Source organism: Bos mutus, chromosome 7, assembly GCF_027580195.1.
Source record: "Bos mutus isolate GX-2022 chromosome 7, NWIPB_WYAK_1.1, whole genome shotgun sequence".
In the NCBI taxonomy this organism is placed as follows: Eukaryota; Metazoa; Chordata; class Mammalia; order Artiodactyla; family Bovidae; genus Bos; species Bos mutus.
In genome coordinates this window covers 62678539-62704706 of record NC_091623.1, presented here as the reverse complement: position 1 = coordinate 62704706, position 26168 = coordinate 62678539, and the positions used below count along the sequence as shown (strand labels likewise).

The following is a 26168-nucleotide window of genomic DNA, read 5'->3' as shown; positions in this document are numbered from 1 at the left end:
AAACTCCTAAAAGAGAATATAGGCAGAACACTCTGACTACAGAACACTCTGTAAATCAAAGCAATAATTCTTTTGTATCTGTCTCCTAAAGCAACAAAAACCAAAGCAAAAATAAATGAGACCTAATTAAACATTCAGTTCAGTTTAGTTGCTCAGTCGTGTCCGACTCTTTGCAACCCCATGAACTGCAGCACGCCAGGCCTCCCTGTCCATCACCAACTCCCAGAGTTCACTCAAACTCATGTCCATCCAGTAGGTGATGCCATCATTAAGAGTTAATAAAAAACTTTCTATTTTGTACTGGAGTACAGCAGATTAACAATGTTGTGATAGCTTCTGGTGAACAGGGAAGGGACTCAGCCATACATATACATGTGTCCATTCTCTCCCAACTTCCCTCCCATCAGGCTGCCACATAACACTGAGCAGAGTTCCCTGTGCTGTACAGTAGGTCCTTGTTGGTTATTCATTTCAAACACAGGGTACATGTGCATCCCAAACTCCAAACTATCCCTTCCCTCATCCTTCCCCTACCCAAACCATAAATTCATTCTCTAACTCTGTAAGGCTCTTCCTGTTTTGCAAATTTCATTTCTATCATTTCTCTTGAGATTTCACCTATAGAGGATGTGATACAATGTTTCTCCTTCTCTGTCTGACTTACCTCACTCTGTAGGACCATCTAAAGGTAAGAGCCTTGCACAACAAAGGAAACCATCCATGAAACAAAAAGACAAATCAACTGCTCAATGAGAGAAAATATTTACAAATGATATGACTGACACGGACTTAATATCCCAAATATATAAATAGCTTATATAATTAATTATCAAAGAATTAAAACTCAGAAAATGGACAGAAGACATGTAAGACATTTTTCCAAGAAGATATACAGGTGGCCAATAGGCATATGACAAGATGCACAACATTACTAATTCAGCAGAGAAATGCACATCAAACCACAATTAAACACTACCTCAGTTCCGTCAGAATGGCTATCACCAGAAAGATCACAAATAACAAATGCTGGCAAGGATGGAGGAATAAGAGCGTCCTAGCAAGGAAAGGGAATGTAAATTAGTGCAGCCACCATGGAAAACTATCATAGGGCTTCCCTGATAGCTCAGTTGGTAAAAAATCCATCTGCAATGCAAGAGAACCTGGTTCAATTCCTGGGTCAGGAAGATCCGCTGGAGAAGGGATAGGCGACCTACTCCAGTATTCTTGGGCTTTCCTTGTGGCTCAGCAGGTAAAGAATCCACCTGCAATACAGGAGACCAGGGTTGGATCCCTCGGTAGGGAAGATCCCCTGGAGAAGGGAAAGGCTACCTACTGCATTATTCCCGCCTGGAGAATTCCATGGACTCTATATATAGTCCATGGGGTCACGAAGAGTCAGACACAAATGAGCGACTTTCACTTTCACTATGAAAAACAATATGGAGGTTCCTCAAAAAAAGAAAAATAGAGCTACTATATGATCCAGCAATTCCACTCCCAAGTATACATCTGAAGAAAATGAAAACACTAATTCAAAGAAATACATGCACCCAATGTTTATAGCACTATTATTTACACACAATAGCCAAGATACTGAAGCAACTAAGTGTCCATCAACAGATGAATAAAGTAGATGTGGTATGTGAATGTGTGTGCACACACACATATACACACAATGGAATACTGCTCAACCACAAAAAGGAGTGAAATTTTGCCATTTTAAAGAACATAGATGGACCTGGAAGGTATTAGGCCTAGTGAAATAAATCATACAGAAAAAAACAAATATTATATCTTATCATTTACATGTGGAATCTAAAAAATAAAACCAATGAATACATATAACAAAACAAAAACAGACTCACAGATATAGAGAACAAACTAGTTGTTACTGGTGGGGACAGAGGCAAAATAGGGCCAGTAGAAGACTTAAGAAGTACAAACTACTAAGTATAAAATAAAGAAGATATAAAGATGTGATGTACAGCACAGGAACAGAGCCAATATATTATAATAACTGTAAATGCAGGATAACCTACAAAAATACTGAATGACTACGTTGTATGTATAAACTAATACTGTACAATACTGTAAATCAGTTATACTTAAATTTAAAAGAATAAATATATATAAATAAAGGGAGAAAAGACGAAAAAAATCTGAACAGAGCACCAGTGAAGACAGGGAACAACTTCAAACAGTCCAACAAAACTATAATTGGGAGTCACTGTGAAGAAAACGAAGAACAAAAAAATAATTTGAAAAATAGTAGAGATAAAAACCATGAGCTTGCACATCCATAAGGCTCAACAAAACTCAAGCACAAGAAATATGAAATAAACAAGAGCAAAGCACATAAACTGCTTAATAAATGATAAAGAGAAAATTGTAAAAGCAGGTAGAGGACATCCCTGGTGGTACAGTGGATAAGAATTCGCCTGCCAACACAGGGACACAGGTTTGATTTCTGGTCTGGAAAAATCCCACATGCCACAGAGCAACTAAGCCCGTGTGGGACAACTACCGAGGCTGCACTCTAGGGTTCGTGAGCCACAACCACCAAAGTCCACGTGCCTAGAGCCTGTACACTGCAACAAGAGAAACCACTGTGATGACAAGTCCGTGCACCACAATCAAGAGGAGTCCTCAAGCACCACAACTAGAGAGAGCCTGCGTGTGGCAACAAAGACTCAGGACAATCAAAAAAAAAAAAAAAAAAAAGCAGCAGCTAGAGAAAGAAGGTAAATTACACAGTGTGAATAATAATTAGAATTACAGAACACTTCTAGTCAGAAACAATGCAATCCACACAATACTGTAGTTAACACCTTTAAAGTTACAAGAGAAAAAAATTATCTACAATCCTCTTTCAGTCAAAATATCTTCCAATTAGGAAAGCAAATATTTTTCATATATACAAAGATTGAATCAATCAATCACCAGCAGACCTGCTCTACAAAAATAAAAGTCATTTCCATAAAAGAGGAAAACAATACCAGATGGAAATCTGGAGCTATACAAAGGAATGAAGAAAACTGGAAATGGTAACTACAAATATAAATCTTTTTCCTATTTAAAAAAAAAATTGGCTATTTAAAGAAACAGCAACAACAATGACAACAACATATTATGAGGTTTATAATATGTGTACAAGTAAAATGCATCACAATAGCAAAGGCCAGGAGGTAAAAATGTAGGTATAATATTGTAAGGTTATTTTATTATATGAGAAACAGTATCATATTACTTGAAGGTTGTGGTAAGTGTAAGATATATACTATAAACCTTAACAAAACTGACAGTTTGCAGAGTCTTTTGGATTTTTTACTATACAATAAAATCTCCTGTGAACAAGAACAGTATTGTTTCCTCCTCCATATATATATATATGCAGGTAATTTTTTTCCCTAGCTTTAATGCATGAGCTAGGGCTTCCAAAACAATGGCTGATAGGTGTGGTCATATACTACAAACACAGCTGCTGGGGCCCCACCCTTTTAGTTAAGAGTCATCTCAACCTGGCTAGACACTCACAAAATGCCTATCCCATGGAAATGTGCTTGTTATTTTCTGACATCAAGACAACTTTTAGTGGCAAACAAGTTTTCAAAACTGTAACACAAAAGGTTATGTCATGACAAACAAAATTAGAAATCCCAAAACTTGATTTGCCAGATGAGGGCGGACTAGGAGTCGCAGAGTTTTCTGAGATTCTCAAATGAGCTATGTCATATTTCCTCTGGTTTCAGGTCAGAGGGTATCTTTGGTACATCACTGGTGATGGTACATCAATAGCTGACAATTAGGAATTCACTTTTCAATTTTAAAGTCTGTCAGAATATAATTCACAAGTTTTTAAATACATATGGTTCTCCAGTTGTCTGCCTGAATAAAGGCTGACAAAGTTTCTGAACTTTAGATTCTCCAAGTCCTTCTTCAAATATCTAAAAGTTCGCCCTTTATTTGTCTCCAATCTTCTCTTCAACAATTTGGTCACTTTAACATTCTATTCTCCAATGGCATCTATAAATGGTGACCACAAGGATTTGAAGAGAAGTATTAGGATTATTCCTATCAGGAGTTAGCAAACTTTTTCTATAAAGGGTCAGATAGTAAACATTCTAGGTTTTCTGGGCCATATGGTTTTTGTCACTACCACTAATCTACCTTGCCTTTGCAGAATGAAAACAACCAAAAAAAAAAAAAAAAAAAGGTAAATGAGTGGGGGTGAGTACATTCCAACAAAACTTTAGTTACAAAATCCCTGGTAGGCTCAGTTTGGTCCCCAGGGAATACTCTGTCAAGTCCTAACATGTGTTTGTGTGTTCAGTCACACAGTCATGTCCGACTCTTCGGGATCCTATGGACTGCAGCCCATCAGGTTCCTCTGTCCATGGGATTTTCCAGGCAAGAACACTGGAGTGGGTTGCCATTTTCTCCTTTAGGGGATCTTCCCAATCTAGGGATCAAACCTATGTCTTGGGTCTCCCTCACTGGCAGGAGGATTCTTTACCACTGTGTCACCTGGGAAGCCCAACTTCTAATGCATATGGTCAAAAATATCTACCAAGGAAGTCAAGCCATGAATGAGGTGGAAACTGGAAACATCAGATTTCCACTTTTCCAAGCTTCCATAAAGCGCAGGCAAATGATCCAAGTGCTACCAATCAGATATACTCATCACAAACTTTTAATCTAGTGATACCAAGAAGCAAGAACTGTGGTTGAAGGCTCTGTCAACACATGCAGTGTACAGTGTACATGGTCAGCACTGCAAGTTACGGTACCCACTGTGTTCAATGCAAGCAGCAGTACTATCTTTACCAAATATGTGACAAGGAGTATGGATCATGACTGTCTAGCTCCACGTCTATTTCTCCAGCATTCCCAGCAAGTCGATAGCTACCTGCTATCCTTTTAATAAACACCTTTTCTTTAAATTGACCAGAACTGGGTTTTTCTGCATGTAAGTTACAACCTAAAAGACTTGGGAACTTGGCAAAAATGTGAATTTCCATACCTTATGAATCAGAATCTCTGGGAGCAGGATCTAGCAGTCTGTGGTTTAATGAGACCTACAGGTGGTTCTGATACACATTAAAGTTTAGAACAAGTGGTTTATTGGTAGGACTTATGCCACTCTGGGGATTCCCAGGTGGCCCAGTGGTAAAGAACCTGCCTACCAATGCAGTAGCCACAAGAGACATGGGTTCGATTCCTGGGTTGGGAGGATCCCCTGGAATAGGAAATGGCAACCCACTCCAGTAATCCTGCCGGGAAAGACAGGCAGGACAGAGGAGCCTGGAGGCTACCGTCCATGGGGTCAAAAAAGAGTCAGACATGACTTAGCGATGGAACACACGCACACACATGCCACTCCGGGTTATCTGGCTGATAACCTATTAAAGAGGAGGGACACAAGCACTGAGATGTCTAGTAAACCCTGGTCCCTCCAGAGCACCTGGTTTTAGGGTCACAAGATGCTAAGCATTTATGAAACAACGGAAAATAATCTTTCAGAACAAAGGATGGTTGTAACAGCAAACTGATAAATTCTCTCATATGATGTGGTTGGTTATGGGTTTTCGTTTACATGGGACAATAAGTATTTATAGTTGTTCACTGCGTAATGCTGGTCTTAGAAAGGGGTTTCTTGTGGTTTCTGTACCAATCATCGCCGACACAGGCTTAAGGTATTGCATTGTCTGTTAGGCTCCTGGTGTGTCCCAGATCAATAAAAGCTATTATAGATACCCAAAACAACCCCGACAGAGGCAGACTGGAAGTCTTACAGACATTTTTTGGTAATAAAAAATGTAAATGCTATATTGAAAGCAATGGTATTTACATTGTGCACTTCAAAGTTGCTCTACTGAACCTCAAAAGGGAAATCATGAAAAAGATGGAAAACTAGGAATTTATGACATTCCAGATCAGTAACACCTACATCAGACCCTGGTTCTGTAACTACAAAATAGTGAAGAAATTATCCAGGGGCATGAGGTCGCAAAGAGTCAGACAGGACTGAGCAACTGAAGGCACACAAATTAGAAGAACAAATACCAACTCAGGATTAGAGAATAAAAATAATTAGTCCCATTTGGGCAAAAAGGAGGTGAGGAAATGGTGATGACTCAACACGTCATAAAACACATCAGCAATACCCTCTCAGCCAGTCAGTCATGTGAGTGAGTGAAGGTGGGCAAGCTGAGGTAGGTGAGAGCAATGCTATCTTACAAGCTGCCCTTTAACGACCCACACCTAACGCATTCACTGTAGGTATATTCTACGGCTTTTCAATTTCACTGTAAAATGACATGTTCAATTCATGTTTGTAGCTCTGTATGTATGAGGAATTAATAATTCTGTTAAGTTTAGTTGCTTAGTCGTGTCCGATTCTTTGTGACCCCATGAATTGCAGCACACCAGGCCTCCCTGTCCATCACCAACTCCCAGAGTCCACCCAAATCCATGTCCATTGAGTCGATGATGCCATCCAACCATCTCATCCTCTGTCGTCCCCTTCTTCTCCTGCCCTCAATCTTTCCCAGCATCAGGGTCTTTTCCAATGAGTCAGTTATTTGCATCAGCTGGCCAAAGTACTAGAGCTTCAGCCTCAACATCAGTCCTTCCAATGAACAACCAGGACTGATCTCCCTTAGGATAGACTGGTTGGATCTCCTTGCAGTCCAAGGGACTCTCAAGAGTCTTCTCCAACACCACAGTTCAAAAGCATCAATTCTTCGGCACTCAGCTTTCTTCACAGTCCAACTCTCACATCCATACATGACTACTGGAAAAACCATAGCCTTGACTATACGGACCTTTGCTGGCAAAGTAATGTCTCTGCTTTTTAATATGCTGTGTAGGTTGGTCATAACTTTCCCAAGGAGTAAGCGTCTTTTAATTGCATGGCTGCAATCACCATTTCTGTTAAGTATGTACTTCTAGTTAAGCACTTTGGGATTTCTATCCCCTTCCTCAATGCTGTACCAAGTAGTGTGTTGCTCTCAACAACTATATATCTCAATTCAGCTGTTCTACACATCCTTATAAAACTAATTAAACTTGTAGAACTCAAATTGGAATGCTTAAAGTGATTCTGAATTTTTCTGTTTCTCAAAGTCTCAATCTAGTGAATTTCTTACCTATGAAATGCTTGTGATCACATACGACACTCAATACAACATCAATTATCTAAAACATTCATCAACCAAGGTATTTTACTCATTATCTCAGCAATTAAAAAGAAAACTCTCAGGGGATTCTCTGGTGGCCCAGTGGTTGAGAATCTGCCTTACAATGCGGGAAATACAGGTTCAATCTCTGGCTGGGGAACTAAGATCCCACATGCCATGAAGCAACTAATAAGCCCGTGCCCTAAAACTAATGATCCCACATGACACAACTAGAGAGCCCGAGTGCTACAACCAAGACCCAATGCAGCCAAGTAATAAACATTAAAAAACAAAACAAAAAAACCCTCTCAGGATGAATCTCTACGGTCAATACAAATTCAAACTCAAGATATACATATTCTGCAGCTATAGTCCTATAATCAAAAGTTATGCTGAAGAATCTTCTCCAAATTATTTTTAGGCTGCCTTCAGCCTAACAGTGCAGTTAAAAACTTGGAGACAGCTGTGGTTTCAAATCCTGCCTCTTTCAGTTATTAACCACATAACAATAGATAATCTACTTAACATTTATTTTTTGTACAATAGGGAATGTCAAGTTTCTTTTCAAACTTAAATTTTAAAAATAAATCTACTAAATGTGTAGCACAGACACACATGTTAAAGGTTAACAAATATTAGTCTTATGTTTTATATGTTTCATTATGAAATTACAAAAGTTAAATTATATCAGCAGACTATTAAAACTATTTGAAAGATTTTCAGCAATACCTCCAAGTTAACATGCCCATACATTAAATACAGAATTCCATTCCATTGGTTTTATCATCCATGAAGGTGTAAATATATTCTGCAAAATGGCAATGAAAAGCTGTAACACTTACCACACCTGAAGCTCACACCACAGATTCTAAATGCCATTTCCTACTAAAAGAAACCTGGTGTGATGTATGTCAGAGAGTGTTTTGCCTATGTTCTCCTCTAGGAGTTTTATAGTTTCTGGTCTTAGGTTTAGATCTTTAATCCATTTTGAGTTTATTTTGGTGTATGGTGTTAGAAAGTGTTCTAGTTTCATTCTTTTACAAGTGGTTGACCAGATTTCCCAGCACCACTTGTTAAAGAGATTGTCTTTAATCCATTGTATATTCTTGCCTCCTTTGTCAAAGATAAGGTGTCCATATGTGCGTGGATTTATCTCTGGGCTTTCTATTTTGTTCCTTTGATCTATATTTCTGTCTTTGTGCCAGTACCATACTGTCCTGATGACTGTGGCTTTGTAGTAGAGCCTGAAGTCAGGTAGGTTGATTCCTCCAGTTCCATACTTCTTTCTCAAGATCGCTTTGGCTATTCGAGGTTTTTTGTGTTTCCATACAAATTGTGAAATTATTTGTTCTAGCTCTGTGAAGAATACTGTTGGTAGCTTGATAGGGATTGCATTGAATCTATAAATTGCTTTGGGTAGTATACTCATTTTCACTATATTGATTCTTCCAATCCATGAACATGGTATATTTCTCCATCTATTAGTGTCCTCTTTGATTTCTTTCACCAGTGTTTTATAGTTTTCTATATATAGGTCTTTAGTTTCTTTAGGTAGATATATTCCCAAGTATTTTATTCTTTTTGTTGCAATGGTGAATGGAATTGTTTCCTTAATTTCTCTTTCTGTTTTCTCATTATTAGTGTATAGGAATGCAAGAACATAGGCAAAACACTCTCTGACATACATCACAGCAGGATCCTCTATGACCCATCTCCCAGAATATTGGAAATAAAAGCAAAAATAAACAAATGGGACCTAATTAACCTTAAAAGCTTCTGCACATCAAAGGAAACTATTAGCAAGGTGAAAAGACAACCTTCAGAATGGGAGAAAATAATAGCAAATGAAGCAACTGACAAACAACTAATCTCAAAAATATACAAGCAACTCCTACAGCTCAACTCCAGAAAAATAAATGACCCAATCAAAAAATGGGCCAAAGAACTAAATAGACATTTCTCCAAAGAAGACATACAGAGGGCTAACAAACACATGAAAAGATGCTCAACATCACTCATTATCAGAGAAATGCAAATCAAAACCACTATGAGGTACCATTTCACACCAGTCAGAATGGCTGCAATCCAAAAGTCTACAAATAATAAATGCTGGAGAGGGTGTGGAGAAAAGGGAACCCTCTTACACTGTTGGTGGGAATGCAAACTAGTACAGCCACTATGGAGAACAGTGTGGAGATTCCTTAAAAAACTGGAAACAGAACTGCCTTATGATCCAGCAATCCCACTGCTGGGCATACACACTGAGGAAACCAGAAGGGAAAGAGACACGTGTACCCCAATGTTCATCGCAGCACTGTTTATAATAGCCAGGACATGGAAGCAACCTAGATGTCCATCAGCAGATGAATGGATAAGAAAGTCATGGTACATATACACAATGGAGTATTACTCAGCTACTAAAAAGAATACATTTGAATCAGTTCTAATGAGGTGGATGAAACTGGAGCCTATTATACAGAGTGAAGTAAGCCAGAAGGAAAAACACCAATACAGTATACTAACGCATATATATGGAATTTAGAAAGATGGTGACAATAACCCAGTGTACGAGACAGCAAAAGAGACACTGATGTATAGAACAGTCTTACGGACTCTGTGGGAGAGGGAGAGGATGGGAAGATTTGGGAGAATGACATTAAAACATGCAAAATATCATGTATGAAACGAGATGCCAGTCTAGGTTCGATGCATGATACTGGATGCTTGGGGCTAGTGCACTGGGACAACCCAGAGGGATGATATGGGGAGGGAGGAGGGAGGAGGGTTCAGGATGGGGAACACATGTATACCTGTGGCGGATTCATTTTGATATTTGGCAAAACTAATACAATTATGTAAAGTTTAAAAATAAAATTAAATTAAAAAAATAAATAAATAAAAGAAACCTGGTTCCTAGATACATGGCTAATTTCAGTAGTAGGACAAGGAAAGTAAAAGCCTAGAACACCTTTTTGGGCCAGAAAGTAGGGTATTACTTAAAGACTATTTCTTATTGTTGTTTAGTTACTGAGTTGTGTCTGACTCTTTTGCGATACTATGGACTGTAGCCCACCAGGCTCCTCTGTCCATGGGATTTCTCAGGCAAGAATACTGGAGAGGGTTGCCATTTCCTACACTGGGAATGTGCCATCCATCCAGGGACGGAATGTGCGTCTTCTGCTTGGCAGGCAGATTCTTTACATTGAGCCACCTGGGAAGTCCTAAAGACTACTGGATCATGCCAAAGTTCTCAGGAGGAGGAGGAGGAGAATGTAAAGTAGGAAAAGTTCTTCCAAACAGAACATCAGCTAATAAATGGATGGAAGGAATAAACTGCCTACACTTTCTACTGCTCACTGAACACTGTCACCTGGTGACCCCTCAGCATCTCAAATGCAATATATCCAAAGCTAAACTGATTATCTATCCCCTAGCTGTGTCTTGCTCCTAGGTTCCCTGATTTAGGTGACAGTACTCACCTTCAACAGCTCATGTGAGAACATCTCTGTTCACCATCTCAGCTGAAGCAAGTTAGAGAGTCCTTCCCTGGTGGCTCAGACAATAAGGAGTCTGCTTGCAGTGCTGCAGACCCAGGTTTGATCCCTGGGTCAGGAAAATTCCCTGGAGAAAGGAATGGCTACCCACTCCAGTATTCTTTCCTGGAGAATTCCATGGACAGAGGAGCCTGGTGGGCTACAGTCCATGTTTATACATCATCAAATGTTTATCTGCCTTCTTAGAACAGAAGGCAGCACTCAGTCTCATAATGTGAAGGTCCTGAGTTCCAACCTCAGTGAGCACAGTCTGGGCTTCCCTGGTAGCTCAGCTGGTAAAGAATCCACCAGAAATGCAGGAGACCCTGAGGTCAGGAAGATCTGTGGGAGAAGGGAGAGGCTACCCACTCCAGTATTCCTGGGCTTTCCTGGTGGCTCAGACGGTAAAGAATTCACCTGCAATGCAAGAGACCTGGGTTCAATCCCTGGGTTGGGAAGATTCCCCTGGAGAAGAAAATGGCAACCCACTCCAGTATTCTGGCCTAAAGAATTCCACGGACTGGGGAGTCTGGCAGGCCACAGTCCATGGGGTCATAGAGAGTCGGACACGACTGAGCAACTTTCATTCACAACAGAAAACAGCCTTCTTGCCTCTAGTCTGGCACCCTATAATCCATTCTTCACAGTGCTACCAGAGTGATCTTTCTGAAAAGAAAACACAAACTTAACAAGGAGAACACAGTCCCTCATGTTCTGAATCCTGACCATGCCTCCAGCCTCATCTATTTACTACTTAGTCTTGTCCCAATATTCTAGCTATACAGGCAATGTGCATGTTCATACCAAGCTCATCTGCGGCCTTGGAAAATGCTGCTCCCTTTTCTAGGAAAACATACAGTTCCTTCTTTACCTAACTTTTATATATTCTAATTTACACTCAAGTCAGGGTTCCTTTTCTAAAACAATTTGAATGGCACGTGCTTAGTCTTTACTCCTCTCCCCCAACAGCCCTCCTACAAACTCCTGAGCATCTGATACGTGCAACTGTCAGAGTACTTAACCAGACTCTATTTTAATTGTCTGTGTACTTGTCTATCTCCCCCTCTAAGAACCTTTTATTCCTAGCACTTAAAAACAGGACTTGAAAAATACATATCACACAAACATTCATTAGGAAGTCTTCTACAATAATGTATGCATTCAACTCTGCCTCAGAGAGTCATCTGAGGAGCTCATAAGCAATCCAAACTTCAGTTGGCACTTGTAACACTTATGAACTCTTCTTTATGATAAAGTCTTCTTGTATAAGTTGAATGCTCTTAAGAAACCAACCTAGAATAGACTATCAACTTCTGAAAACAAGTTATAAAACAGAATGGTATATTAAAAAAATCATGTAACAAACACATCTGTTTTCATTCTACATAAAACTTGAGAAATATACACTTAAATAGACATAGGCACCTTAAAATATTATACTTCATACAGTACAGGCAAGATTAAATAAGAGGCATTTATTTAGGAAAATATCAGGCTCTCTATAGATGTCAATAAAAAACAAACAAACAAGATCAACGCTTAAAATGTAACCTAAAGTTCACTGATAAAGAAAAGCACTGGGGCACTACTGGATGAAGGAAGTAAATGATGACTCATGTGACCCTGAGCAAGACATTTTACCTCTCTCAAGTTTAGTTCCTTTATCTGTATGTGACCCACTTCACCAGCTCTTGAACCATCAGCCAAGGTATTTTTGGAAATCATATATACGTACATTCACAAATACTTGCTAGGTGGTGCTGCTACTTCTGCTATGTACTAAGTGCCCTGTCCACCAAGTCCCACGGGTCTCTGCCTCATGTCAAAGCTGCCAAAGTTTCAGTTTGGGGCAAATAATGGAGAACATCAAACAAGGGCTGCTTATGTCTTCGCAACCTCAAGTTCTTAACAACGAAGGGGCTCCTTCAGTTTTCATCTAAGCCAGATCTCAGTTTACACCAGCTGCTAAGTCACTTCAGTTGTGTCCGATTCTGTGCGACCCCAGAGACGGCAGCCCACCAGGCTCCGCCGTCCCTGGGATTCTCCAGGCAAGAACACTGGAGTGGGTTGCCATTTCCTTCTCCAATGCATGACAGTGAAAAGTGAAAGTGACGTCACTCAGTCGTGTCCAACCCTCAGCGACCCCATGGACTGCAGCCTACCAAGGCTCCTCCATTCATGGGATCTTCCAGGCAAGAGTACTGGAGTGGGGTGCCATTGCCTTCTCTGACACTAGCTGCTGCTGCTGCTAAGTCACTTCAGTCGTGTCCGACTCTGTGAGACCCCATAGACGGCAGCCCACCAGGCTTCCCGTCCCTGGGATTCTCCAGGCAAGAACACTGGAGTGGGTTGCCATTTCCTTCTCCAGTGCATGAAAGTGAAAAGTGAAAGTGAAGTCGCTCAGTCATGTCCGACTCTAGCGACCCCATGGACTGCACTAGTTCAAGGTAAAGCCAAAAGGCAACTACAATGTTACAGAGCTCACAACTGTACATCCAAGAACATGACTTTGTCATAGAGTCAAGTTCACCACGCCTGGCTGCTACTGCTCTGCAGAATTCTCTCTCAGAGAAGCTCCTTATCACTCAAAACCATGATTTTATGGTGTCAAAACTACTGAATGGCCAGAGTTGTTATTGTTTTTGCTTTTTTCTCAAGTTGGGAATCTCCAATACATATATGAGGTGTCTTGGAAGAGCAATTATCCAATAAAGGCCCCATCTGGGTCTAGTATTCCCTTTCTATACAGTTTACTTTACAAATGAAGGTCAGAGGGCCCCAGTTGCATAAATAAGTTCTTGCTTTCCAAGGAGCTCTCTAAATGTGCACCTGCTGTAGAAAAGCACAAGAGAATCCTTGTTCTGCCACCCTTAAGGGTGCACACAGTGACTCCCTCAAAAATTTTGAGTACAATGGTGCTCTTTTGCTAATTCAGAAGGAAAAAAAACCCTAAAATGTACATTTAAAGACCATTATTCTAAATTATGAAAAAGATTTAATAAATAATCACAAGAACACTAAATTTTATATTCTTTCAGTCCAAGCCCCCTCTTTAAATTTTGGTAACACAAACAAGCTAGATTTTTTATAAAATGATTTTCTGGATTGTAAATAGGCAATTACATTAACATCTAGCTGAGCATGAAATATTTGCCCAACAAAAGTTTAAACTCATATGCTTAAAAACACATGAAAAGTTAAAACTGGCACTGCAGGTAAAGCTGCAAATGTGTTTTAAAGCCGTATAAAAAAGAAGTTCCTCTTTCAAAGTATGACTTAAGTTCCTCTATCTGAATTGTCTGTGAAGAACTGCCAGGTAAAACACATAGTTTCTTTATGGTCACTGTACATTATTTACATCTTACTAGGAGAAGATTTGGAGAAGGAAATGGCAACCCACTCCAGTGTTCTTGCCTGGAGAATCCCAGGGACGGGGGAGCCTGGTGAGCTGCCATCTATAGGGTCTCAAAGAGTTGGACACAACTGAAGTGACTTAGCAGGAGAAGATTAACAGCAAATTTTGCTCTGTGCCAAATTCAATCTTTTTTCCCCAGCACTTCAAATATCAGACCAACAGAAATTACTACTAGAAAAACACGAAACAGTATTGGTCAGATTCTTTTCCTTTTTAGAGTCATTCACTCTACAAATATTTGGTTACCTACCACGTAACAAGTATTGCATGATGGAACTGGGAGATAAAGATACAGTCACTGTCTTCAAGACGCTTACAATCCAGCCAGGGAGAACAAGCCAGCAATCCTAACACAGAACAGTAATTGCTGAGACAGGAAGGGACGCAGAGAAGGAATGGGAGATCAGATTTCAGTGAGGCGGCTGCATTTGTCAAGTGAGAGGATGGTGTTCAAGACAAAGGAAATAGCAGACTAGTATGTACGGCTATTACTGAGGGTTCATTATGATTGGCACTTCGTTAAATACTTTGGGGCTTCCCTGGTGGCTCACAAGGTAAGGAATCCACCTGAAACACAGGTGACCCAGGTTGGATCTCTGGGTCAGGAAGATCCCCTGGAGAAGGGAATGGCTACTCACTCAAGTATTCTTGCTTGAAGAATTCCATGGACAGAGGAGCCTGGTGGGGCTACAGTTCATTGGGCAGCAAAACTTTACATACCTCATTTAGTCCACATAACAATCCCCAAAAGATATTCAATCTTAAAATTAGGTAACTTTTCCAAGGTCACTAAAATTCTCAGTGCTATAGCCCAGATCTGAAGTAGGCTTGTTTAAATGCAAAATTCCATGACTGTAAACACTTTTCCATCCTACATAAAAGCACAGAGACTGGGGAAAATGGCACAATGGACAATGTTTCTAACCGCTATCCATATATCATAATTACTTAAGGAGTATAGAATTACTTCTATAAATACCAATGCTTGACACTCCATTCCAGATTTTAATTCAAGAAATGAGATGGGCCTCAGCATTATTAAAAAAAAAACAATTCCCTAGGTTGAGAAACATATGTAGCCCAGGTTGAAAAATACTGTGTTATGACACTCACATTTCTCTGATAATCAGTGACGCTGACCATCTTTTCATGTTTGTTGGCCATCTGTGTGTCTTCTGTGGAGATAAGTCTCTTTAAGCCTTCTGCCCATTTTTTTCATTGGGTTTTTTTTTTTTAATTGAGTTGCATAAGCTGTTTATATATTTTGGAGATTAGTCCTTTGTCAGTCAACTCATTTGCAAATATTTTCTCCCATTCTGAGGGTTGTCTTTTTCACCTCATTTATGGTTTCCTTTGCTTGCAAAAGCTTTTAAGTTTAACAAGGTCCCACTTGTTTATTTTTGTTTTTATTTTCATTACTCTAGGAGGTGAGTCAAAAAAAGATCTTGCTGCGATTTATGTCAAAGAGTGCTTTACCTATGTTTTCCTCTAAGAGCTTTGTAGTGTCTGGACTCACATTTAAGTCTTTAATCCATTCTGAGTTTATTTTTGTGTATGGTGTTAGGGAGTGTTCTAATTTTTTTTTAATTGAAAGATAATTACTTTACATAATTTTGTTGTTTTCTGTCAAACCTCAACAGTCATAGGTATACATACATACCTTCCCTTTTGAACCTCCCTCACATCTCCCTCCCCAGGTGTTCTAATTCCATTCTCTTACATGTAGCTGTGAAATTAAAAGATGCTTGCTCCTTGGAAGAAAAGCTATGACAAACCTAGACAGCATATTAAAAAGCAGAGACATTACTTTACCAACGAAGGTCCATATAGTCAAAGCTATGGTTTTCCCAGTAGTCATGTATGGATGTGAGAGTTGGACCATAAGGAAAGCTGAGCGCCAAAGAATTGATGCTTTTGTACTGTGGTGTTGGAGAACACTCTTGAGAGTCCCTTGGACTGTAAGGAGATCAAACCAGTCTAAAGGAAATCAATTGTGAATATTCATTGGAGGAACTGATGCCGAAGCTCCAATACTTAAGGCCATCTGATGTGAAGAACTGACTCACTGAAAAAGACCCTATGCTGGGAAAGATTGAAGGCAGGAGAAGGGGATAACAGAGGATGAGATGGTTGGATGGCATCACGGACTCAATGGACATGAGTTTGAGCAAGCTCCAGGAGTTGGTGATGGATAGTGAAGCCTGGCGTGCTGCAGTCTATGAGGTCACAAAGGGTCAGACATGACTGAGCGAGTAAACTGAACTATCCAGTTTTCCCAAGATCACTTACTGAAGAGACTGTCTTCTCTCCATTGTATATTCTTGCCTCGTCTGTCATAGATCAGGTGACCACAGGTGCATGGGTTTACTTCTGGGCTTTCTATTCTGTTCAATTGATCTAAACTACAATAAGGTATCACCTCACACTGGTCAGAATGGTCATCATAAAAAAATCTACAAACAATAAATGCTGGAAAGGGTGTGGAGAGAAGAGAATCCTCCTACACTGTTGGTGGGAATGTAAAACGGTACAGCTACTATAGAGAACAGTACAAAGTTTCCTTAAAATAAAAACAGAGCTATCATATGTCCCAGCAATCCCACTCCTGGGCATATACCTGGGGAAAACCATAATTCAAAAAGATACATATACCCCAATGTTCACTGCAGCACTATTCAGACTGGCCAGGACATGGATGCAACCTAAACATCCATCAACAGAGGAATGGATAAAGAGTATGTAGTGTATATATACAATGAAATATTACTCAGCCATATAAAGGGACAAAATAGTGCTGTTTGCAGAGACGTGGCTGGATCTAGAGACTGTTATAAAGAGTGAAGTCAGAAAGAGAGAAACAAATATTGTATAATATCACTTGTATGTGGAATCTAGATAAATAGTACAGATGAACTTATTTGCAAATAAGAAATAGAGACACAGATGTAGAGAACTTACCTACAGGAGGAAGGGGAGCAGGGCGGGTGTGGGATGAATTGAAGACTGGAATTGACACACGTGCACTCCTACGTTTAAACTGACACATACACACTACTGTGTAAACCTAAGGTCACGACGGAGCACGGAGTTCCTTGTACCATACAGGAGATTCTCACTAGTTGTCTATTTTATACACAGTAGTGTATGTATGCATAGTTTGAACCCAATCAGAAGTGGGCAGAAGACCTGAACAGACATTTCTCCAAAGAAGACATGTAGATGGCTAAGAAACACATGAAAAGATGCTCAACATCACTCATTATTAGAGAAATGCAAATCAAAACCACAATGAGGTTTTCACCTCATACCAGTCAGAATGGCCATGATCAAAAAAATCTACAAACAATAAATGCTGGAGAGGGTGTGGAGAAAAGGGTACCCTCTTGCACTGTTGGTGGGAATGTAAATTGATACAGCCACTATGGAGAAGAATATGGAAATTCCTTTTAAAAAACTAGGAATAAAACTACCATATGACCCAAGAATTTCACTAGTGAGCATATACCCTGAAGAAACCATACTGAAAAAGACACATGTACCCCAGTGTTCACTGTAGCACTATTAACAATAGCTAGGTCATGGAAGCAACCTAGATGTCCACTTACAGAAGAATGGATAAAGAAGTTGTGGTACACATACACATGGAATATTACTCAGCCATAAAAAGGAATGCATTTGAATCAGTTCTAACCATGTGGATGAACCTAGAGACTATTTATACAGAGTGAATGAAGTCAGAGAAAACAAATACCGTATTATGCACATAAATGAACTCTAGAAAGATGGTACTGATGAACCTATTTGCAGGGCAGCAACGGAGACCCAGCACAGAAAACAGACTTGTGGACACAGTAGGAGAAGGAGAGGGAGACGAATAAAGAAATTAGCCCTGAAACATCCACATTACCATATGTAAAACAGACAGCTGGAGCTGGTGGGAATTTGCTATATGACGAAGGGAGCTCAAACTTGGTGCTCTGCGACTACCTAGAGGGGTGGGATGGGGTGGGAGGTGAGAGAGGTTCAATAGGGAGCAGACATGTGTATATGCCTATAGCTGATTCATGTTGACATATGGCAGAAACTAACACTATATTGTAAAGCAATTATCCTCCAATTAAAAATAAATAAAAATAAACTCAAGTAACTCCAAAAAAAAAAGAAAAAGGGTGCGTGTTTGGGGGTGTGGGATGATAAGGCTAGAGTGCAAGGCAGAAGATAATGGAGGACTCTACATCTTTCCCATTCCCATCAGAGCCAAATTCATGAACTTGCAGCCTTCACTTTCTTGGGTCTTATTCTCTAATCCACTGCAGTCAGGCTCTGTATTCAGTCCACTGAAAGCATTCTGATGGAAGCAACCTGAAGAATATAGGAGCCTTCACCTTTCTCGAATTCTCTCTAGTACCTGATGTTAATAATTAGGGATTTCTTTATGAAATGTCTTCCTCTAAGTTCTTCTCCTACCTCTATAAACACTTTCTTTTCATTATCTTTGGCAGTTTTCTTTTTCTTCCCTCATCCCTTTAAAATCAGAGCACTCAAGAGTCTGTCCTCCTTTTCTCAGTCGACTTCACCTATGACTCATAAGCTGTAGACTCTCAGACCAACTCAGACCATTAGCCGGTTTGATCTGAAGCTCCAAATGCTTTCTGAACATCTCTGTGTCCCCTGTTGCTGCTAAGTCGCTTCAGTCGTGTCCGACTCTGTGCGACCCCACAGACGGCAGCCCACCAGGCTCCCCCGTCCCTGGGACTCTCCAGGCAAGAACACTGGAGTGGGTTGCCATTTCCTTCTCCAGTGCATGAAAGTGAAAAGTGAAAGTGAAGTCGCTCAGTCATGTCTGACTCTTAGCGACCCCATGGACTGTAGCCCGCCAGGTTCCTCAATCCATGGGATTTTCCAGGCAAGAGTACTGGAGTGGGGTGCCAACTGAATTCTCTTCCTACCCTAATTCTGCCTTTTAATAATGTGCTATTATACACAGTTACCCAAATGAGAAACTAAGAAATTATCTGAACTTCTGCTTTGCTCTGAACAGACCCAATCCAAGTCTGTCCCAACAAGCAAAAGACAGAAAAGTTTGCCACATTTGCCCCAGAGCTACTGCAGTTTAAAGGAACATAAAGACAGAGTGTCTCTTGGCCTGAAGTGCAGCATCTGAAGTTTGAGGCAGTTGCCGCAAGAGTAGGGTTGGAAAGAATGAGGTGGCCATTCCAAAAAGGGTCAGGTGAGTCAAGGTATAAAGGATAAGCAGACGAAGACCAAGAAAAGCCAAGATAGGAGGTTCAAAGTCCAGCCCAGAGATTAAAATGCAAAGAACCAAGATAGTTTCCTAGTTCTCTTGGTCACTGGAAAGAATACACACTGTATGATTCCACTCAAATGAATGCAAAAACATCTTTCATGGCGAAAGATATAAGAACAGTTTCCTTTGGGAAAAGGTACTGAGTGGGAGAGGAAAAGGCGGAGTTTCTGGAGTGCTGGTAATATTCTATAATAATGATTTGGAGGGTACCTAAATATATTTGTGAAAATTAAGCTGGCTATACACTTGAAAGCATGTGGAATTTACTGTATGTGTATTATGTTGTTGTTTAGTTGCTAAGCCATGTCTGACTTTTGTGAACCCAAGGATTGTAGCCAGCCAGGTTCCTTTCTCCATGGGATTTCCCACTCAAGAACAATGGAGTGGGCTGCCATTTCTTTCTCCAGGGAATCTTTCCAATGCAAGGACTAACCCCATGTCTCCTGCATTGGCAGGCAGATTCTTTACCACTGAGCCACCAGGGAAGCCCCCATATGTATTATAGTCAATTTCAAAGACTAAATAAAAAAAAGTCTGGCAGGATGTACAAACTCCCATTTCAATCAATGAGCATGTTGAGACAACTCTACTTCACTATTCCACTATGTCATATTCTGCTACCTTATTTCACTCCTAAACTATTGCATTTGTTTCCTAAAACTAGATCCACATCTCCTGATTTCCCAGTTATCCTGATATAATCATTAACAGTCTTGCCTTTCACATTGAAAAATACTCTGGTGTGGACAAAATGTTGTTTGTTCATCCTACTGAAAACCACCTGCCTCTAGCGTAGCCAGCCTGTACCGCTTCTTAACCCATCCCCTGGCTCCACCTACACCTTCAACAATGCCCACAGAGTAATCTTTGTAAAAGTGACCCTATTTCTGGGCTAAATAGCTGTTAAACCCTCCAACAGTTCTTTATTTACAACATCCAGTCCAAATCCCTGAAATGATCCAACCCTGCTATTATAACCAGCTCCAACATTTAACACCCAACACCACGCATCATCTCCTTATACACACAAAACACCATACACTAGTCCAGTGTTTTGCGACCTTTCTTCATTATCACATCTCTCCAAAGAGTATTTTTCTTAATTGCCACCCCATCTCCAACTAAACGTTAAGGAATAAGACATTGTCCAGTAACGATGAGTTTCGTGTAATATTACTACACATACCATAGATCTAAGTTTGGTTTTTTTTCCATTCCCCTCAAAGACCCAATTTTTGTCCCACTGGGAATGACACCATCCCCACTGGGAATGCACGCTCTCAGACTGGCTACTTGTTCTACAAATGTACCTGGCTTGTCACCATTAGTGCCTTTGCTCCTGCTGCCCTCTGCCTGGAATGACCTCCCTCCTGGATATCATCTAGAAAGCTATTCACAATATTATGGGTTTAATTTAAAGGTCCTCCAAGGAGACTTTCCTTTTCTCACTTGCAGCTGTAAAATGCCCTATTCACATCTTCGTCACCAGTAATCTTAACGTTTTACTAATGTCTTGTCTGTCTCCTAAATCACTGAAGAATAGGGACCATGTCTAATTTCTCCCTACAACCTTGGCTTTGAGTATTCTAACATATCTGCTTACTGAATGGATAAATTAATGTTATCATCTGCATGAGGTAACCAAACATCTCAGTTTGCTGGAGACAAATGACTTCTTTCATCTGTTTTCCAGGTGTAAATACTAACCCACCTCTTCTCATTCTCAAAAATAATTTGGATGACAATTTATACTGCTAAACTATCTAGGTAATGGGAAATAACTCTGAGCAAGAATAGAAGATGATCAGATCTCAGTACTAGGAAGATCACTCTAACCAAATATGACAATAAGTAAAATGACTCAAAAATTCAGGGGTGAAATGATAAAAGTGTGAACTAGGATAGTTGAGCTGGACAGGAAGTGAGAGACTCTCAAGATGTAAAATCAACAAGGTTTAGTGACAAGTTAGATACAGAGAAGAGGACAGCAGGGGAAATTGAGTAAAGACACTAATTCTGAACTGGGAAACTGAGGCAGTCAACCAGAAGAATATTAAAAAGTAAGAATGATGATGGTTTCTATTTCAGACAAGTGATTTAAGAACCTAGAAGACAATTTAGTAGTTATATAATGAATCTGAAGCACATGAAAGGTGGTAAGATGTGACAGACTTATGTGTCAACCTATTAAAAATTAACAGAAGTCACATTGCTGATTGAGACCACCCAGGTGTACAAAATCAGCAGTTCTAATGAATAGAAAGTATTATATTTTAAAATGAGGTCTTAAATAATTCTTAATTTTGTTCTGTTTAACATATTGATCGTTTAATATGTGCGAAGCATGGTATTAAGCAGTTAGAGATGGAAATATAAGAGAAATACTCTGCTCACGCTGAGGTAGAAAAGAAAGATTACAGAGAAAGAACGGCATTGAATATGAACGGAGTTGAGAGAAACGCAAATTCAGGGTCTCAATTTTGACTGTGGTGTCTTTAATTTTGGTATAAGGACTCAAAATGAGTACCTTAACAGCTTTCGTTGCTTCAGAGCACTAAGCTTCCCATGGAGTAGTTAAGCCTAAAATTTTCCATTAAAAAAAAAAAAAACAAACCTTTGTAAAGTGCAAAAGGAAATCAGAGGACTAGCTCAGGAAAGCCCATGTGCTATGGAGGGTGAATCTACAAAGCAGGAGAGCTGGCCAGAAAAGTAAAACTGCTTTAGAACACGGTTCTAAATGGCATTCTTCACAAAACTTCCCATTCTCAGTGTCTGGCTCACTAGGATTATGCTTGAGCTGATAGTTTCATGTAAGGACAACAGATGGTTCAAAATAAAGGAACCATTAATTCTGTCCCAGAAACAAACAGAAGAATTCTTTATTCATGAATTATATGATGCAAACATCTGATTACAAGATTCTAAGACACTGATTCTTAATCTATTTGTATATTTTTCATAATGCTTTGTACCCAGTAGGTATTCAAGGAAAAAAAGCTGAATGAATGCATTTTACCCCTTCTATTACATATTTTCTTGACTTAGCTTCCAAGACATCACCACTCAATCCTGGTTTTTCTTTGGCTGCACTGTTGGCTCCCACGCATTCTCCTTTGCTGGTCTCTGCTCTTCTCACTGGCCTTGTAATGACCAAGTCTCCCAGGGCACTGTCTTTGGTCCTCATGTACGCTCACCACTTTGGCAATTTCATTTAGTCTCATGACTTTAAACATTATCCTTAAGCTAATAACTATAAAGCTTCTATTTGCAGCCCAGCCTTCTCTTTAGAAATAACTATAAACTGTATATGCGACTCCTTACTCAACATTTCTAACAGACAATTCAAATGTGACATGTTCAAAACTGAATTTCTGATCCATTCCCGTTCCCCAAACTACTCATCCTGCAGCTTTCCCGGGCTCTTTGACACAGCTCAAACTCTTTGATTGTTAACTCCAACACTCCAGTTATTCTAGCCAAAAACTTTGAAATCATGCTTGATGGCTTTCCTTTCCCTCAAAGCACAAATCCAATCCATTAGCAAATCATGTCTGCTAAACCTTCAAAATATTTCCATAATTGACTACTGCTCACCACCAGCATTATTATCCTTTAGTCTGAGCTATGATCATCTCTTCCCTGCTTTAGATAACCTCTAACTGATGTTCCTGTTTCTTTCTATCCTCGCTCCCAGTCTATTTTCAACCCAGCAAGCAGCCAGGGGATGCATTAAAAAGTAGGATTACATTGCTCCTCTGCTTCAAAACATTTTGGTGGAAAACAGAACTCTTTTTCATTCAAAATAAAATTAAAAAATACACAATTAAGAGTCCTGCATGATAAGTTCCATCTTACATCACCATTGCCTCTCTGACTTCATCTCTTACCACTCTGCACTAGTCACTTAGAGCTCCTTGCTATTCCTTGAATGCACCAAACACTCTTTCATTTAAAGACCTTTGCAATGACTATTCTACTTGGAAAGCTATGTCCTAATATATCCCTACGGCTAATTCTATCACATGAATCAAAGCTTTAATAAAAATTCATCTCAATCAAGACACCAACTACCTTAAACTGCACACAGTCCTTGTCCATTTCTTCCAATTCCTTTATCCTGATCTTTTTAAAATTTGCAATTATCAGCTAACATATTATGTAGCATACTTGTTTCCTATATTTATCTGTCCATCTCCCTCCCTCTTCAGTTAGAATATTAATAAAAACTCCAGCAGGGTAGGCCTGTTTAGTTCACTGATACACCCTAGTGCACAAAATAATGCCTTGAACTGGTAAGCTTTCAATAACTGCTGAATATATTTATTACAGATGCTTAACAGTCCACTAAAAAGAATAAGGAACTTATGAAAGCAGAAATGACCCTGTGAGAATTTCATCAAATTATTTATCACAAATAAATCATCACTAGAATTCAATTTATCACTTCTTTATTGATACTTCTGTGCACCCCCACCCCAAACAAATTCTACACTCAATTAAAACCACTGCCAAAGATGGGACTTCCCTTAGGACTCTACACTTTTCCTGCTAAGGGCCAGGGTTCAATCCCTGGTCAGGGAACTAAGATCCCACAAGTCACATGGTGTGGCCATAAATAAATAAAAATAGTTCAAAAAGCACTGCCAATGAATCAAGCAGTTAACATGTTATATGCTGCTAGATGTCAGAGCTCCAGTCTGTGTACTGTGGGCAGCTGTTTCAGCATTCATTCCCTTAAACAATGCTGCTGTTTCAGTAAAACAAGATGAAGTACTTAACACAGCAAACACTAGCCAACATAACTTTGTGAACAGTTCAGAAAATTTCCTAAGGCTCAAAAATAAGCAAACTAGGTAATTTTGTTAATAAAGAGAATTAGGATTTTCCCATTAACATGCTCTCTTATCATTGTGGAATTATGTTAGAAATCAATATCAAAATGTATGTGAAAAATAACCCACTTATTTTCAAGTGCAATGTGACAGTTACCAAAAGAGATCTGACTGAGCCACTGAAAGCCTCAAAAAAGTTAGAAGACTGAAAAAGCACAGAGGGTGAATGAGAAGACAGAAGAAAGTTTTACTATCAAAGATACTTTAGAAACTTCATGCATTTGAAAATTAAATGTCCACTTTTAAATGACAGGTTAACAAGGAAAATCAGAAAATATTTTTAACAGAATAAAAAGGAAAAGAAAATTTACCAGAATTTGTTGCATGCAGCTGAAGCTGCTTGATACTTTCTAATGATATAGAAACTATGGTAGGTTCACCTGTTCAAAATGAACGCTTTCAATTAACTCACAATGACCTCAAGAACTATCAGGGAAACTAAGACACCTAGAATTACAAATTCAAGTCGTAAAAAGAGGGCTGTGGAAAGTGGTAGAATTTGCTTTGTTTCTATGCAAAGATCAGGGTCTCCAACAACAAAGTCTGATCCATCAGCTAAAATTACAGTTTGACTGTCATGTCACAAAAGGTCAGTCCAAATTACTGAGATCTACTATGCAAAACATATAAACCTGAAAAACACAAAAGTGAATTCAGAAGAACTAACCCAAAGCACTTTCTTTCATTTATTTCAATTACACACAAGACAATCCAACAATACATTCACAACATTGTTTTTGCTTTTTGGTTTAAGAAACATAGCACTTATTATGGAAATTTCTCCAAACCAAGGAAAACCTCACCTCGCCCCCTAAGCACTCTACACCGACCGGCAAGGTTAACAGGTTTTAGTTATTTGCCTGAAAACTAGCCTGCAGGTCAAATGAAAACTATTTAAGCTGATGCCATTACTGCTAACTCAATAAAGCAGGTTTTGGATCCAAGCACAAAATACTGTAAAATTTGTCAATGACACAGTCTGAAAAATTACCTCCTGAACTGATCTTTAAATACGCAGAATTCTCCACTAGAATTCATCACCTGAACTGGACGCAAAGTTTTAAACTGATGTTGAAAACTTGATCGTTCAGGCAACTGAACAGTATTTAAAGTGCCTATACGATAACTTTAAGAGAAATTATTAAACTTTAAGTAACAGAGATTTGGGGTTTTCTCTTTGTTATTTTAATGACACGGCAGATACATTTCACTTACAACTTCCACCTCCTTTTCATAGTCTACCTAGTTACGGGACAATCTCACTCCGAGAACCGGCATTTTACCCTGAAAAAATACGATTTAGTAATGGTGCTTTCTTATCGAAAACACTGGGAAGTCACCGGCCAAGTACCGGGTGTGCGGGGAAAGCAGCTTTTCGAGAAGGAAAGACGGCCGTCACCCGCCCGCGAGAAGGGCCCGGTTTAGGACCGGGAACGCAGAGAACAGATAGCCTGGCAAGCAGGTGCGAGGCTCTGGCAAGGGACAGTCGCCGCAACTTTCAGACCGACAGAGGGAAGCTGTCCGTTGGACAGAGGGAGGCTCGACGGGTCAGCTGGCCTTACCTCGGGCGTCCGCTCTGGCGGCTTCTTCTTCAGCGCCTGCCTAGCGCCAGGATCCACAGGTGAGTTCATGGTCGCGGCCCCGGCCCCCGTGCTCCCCAGCCTGCCCTTAGCAGCCCATGCGACAGGCCATTTACCCTAGGTAGGGGGGCTACACCCTCCCCCTCGCAACTCCCCTGAAGAAGGGAACTCCGAACTGCGGCGGGGACCGCGCTTTGGCAAACAAGCCTTCGCAACGCCCGCCCAGGGCCTCAGCCCACGCGCGACTGGCCAGAGGGAAGCC

The 26168-nt window shown here is 39.9% G+C and overlaps 1 protein-coding gene across 4 annotated transcripts in view; it reads right to left on the bottom strand.

Annotated features, from left to right (window-relative positions):
- Positions 1-26168, bottom strand: part of RAPGEF6 (Rap guanine nucleotide exchange factor 6) — a 227274-nt gene extending 201106 nt beyond the window's left edge. For all 4 annotated transcript variants that reach the window (XM_005888380.3, XM_070374023.1, XM_070374025.1 and 1 more), the window contains exon 1: positions 25889-26168. In XM_005888380.3, the coding sequence (XP_005888442.2) occupies positions 25889-25957 (69 nt within the window). In that variant the 5' untranslated portion in view covers positions 25958-26168. The remainder of the gene's footprint in view (positions 1-25888) is intronic.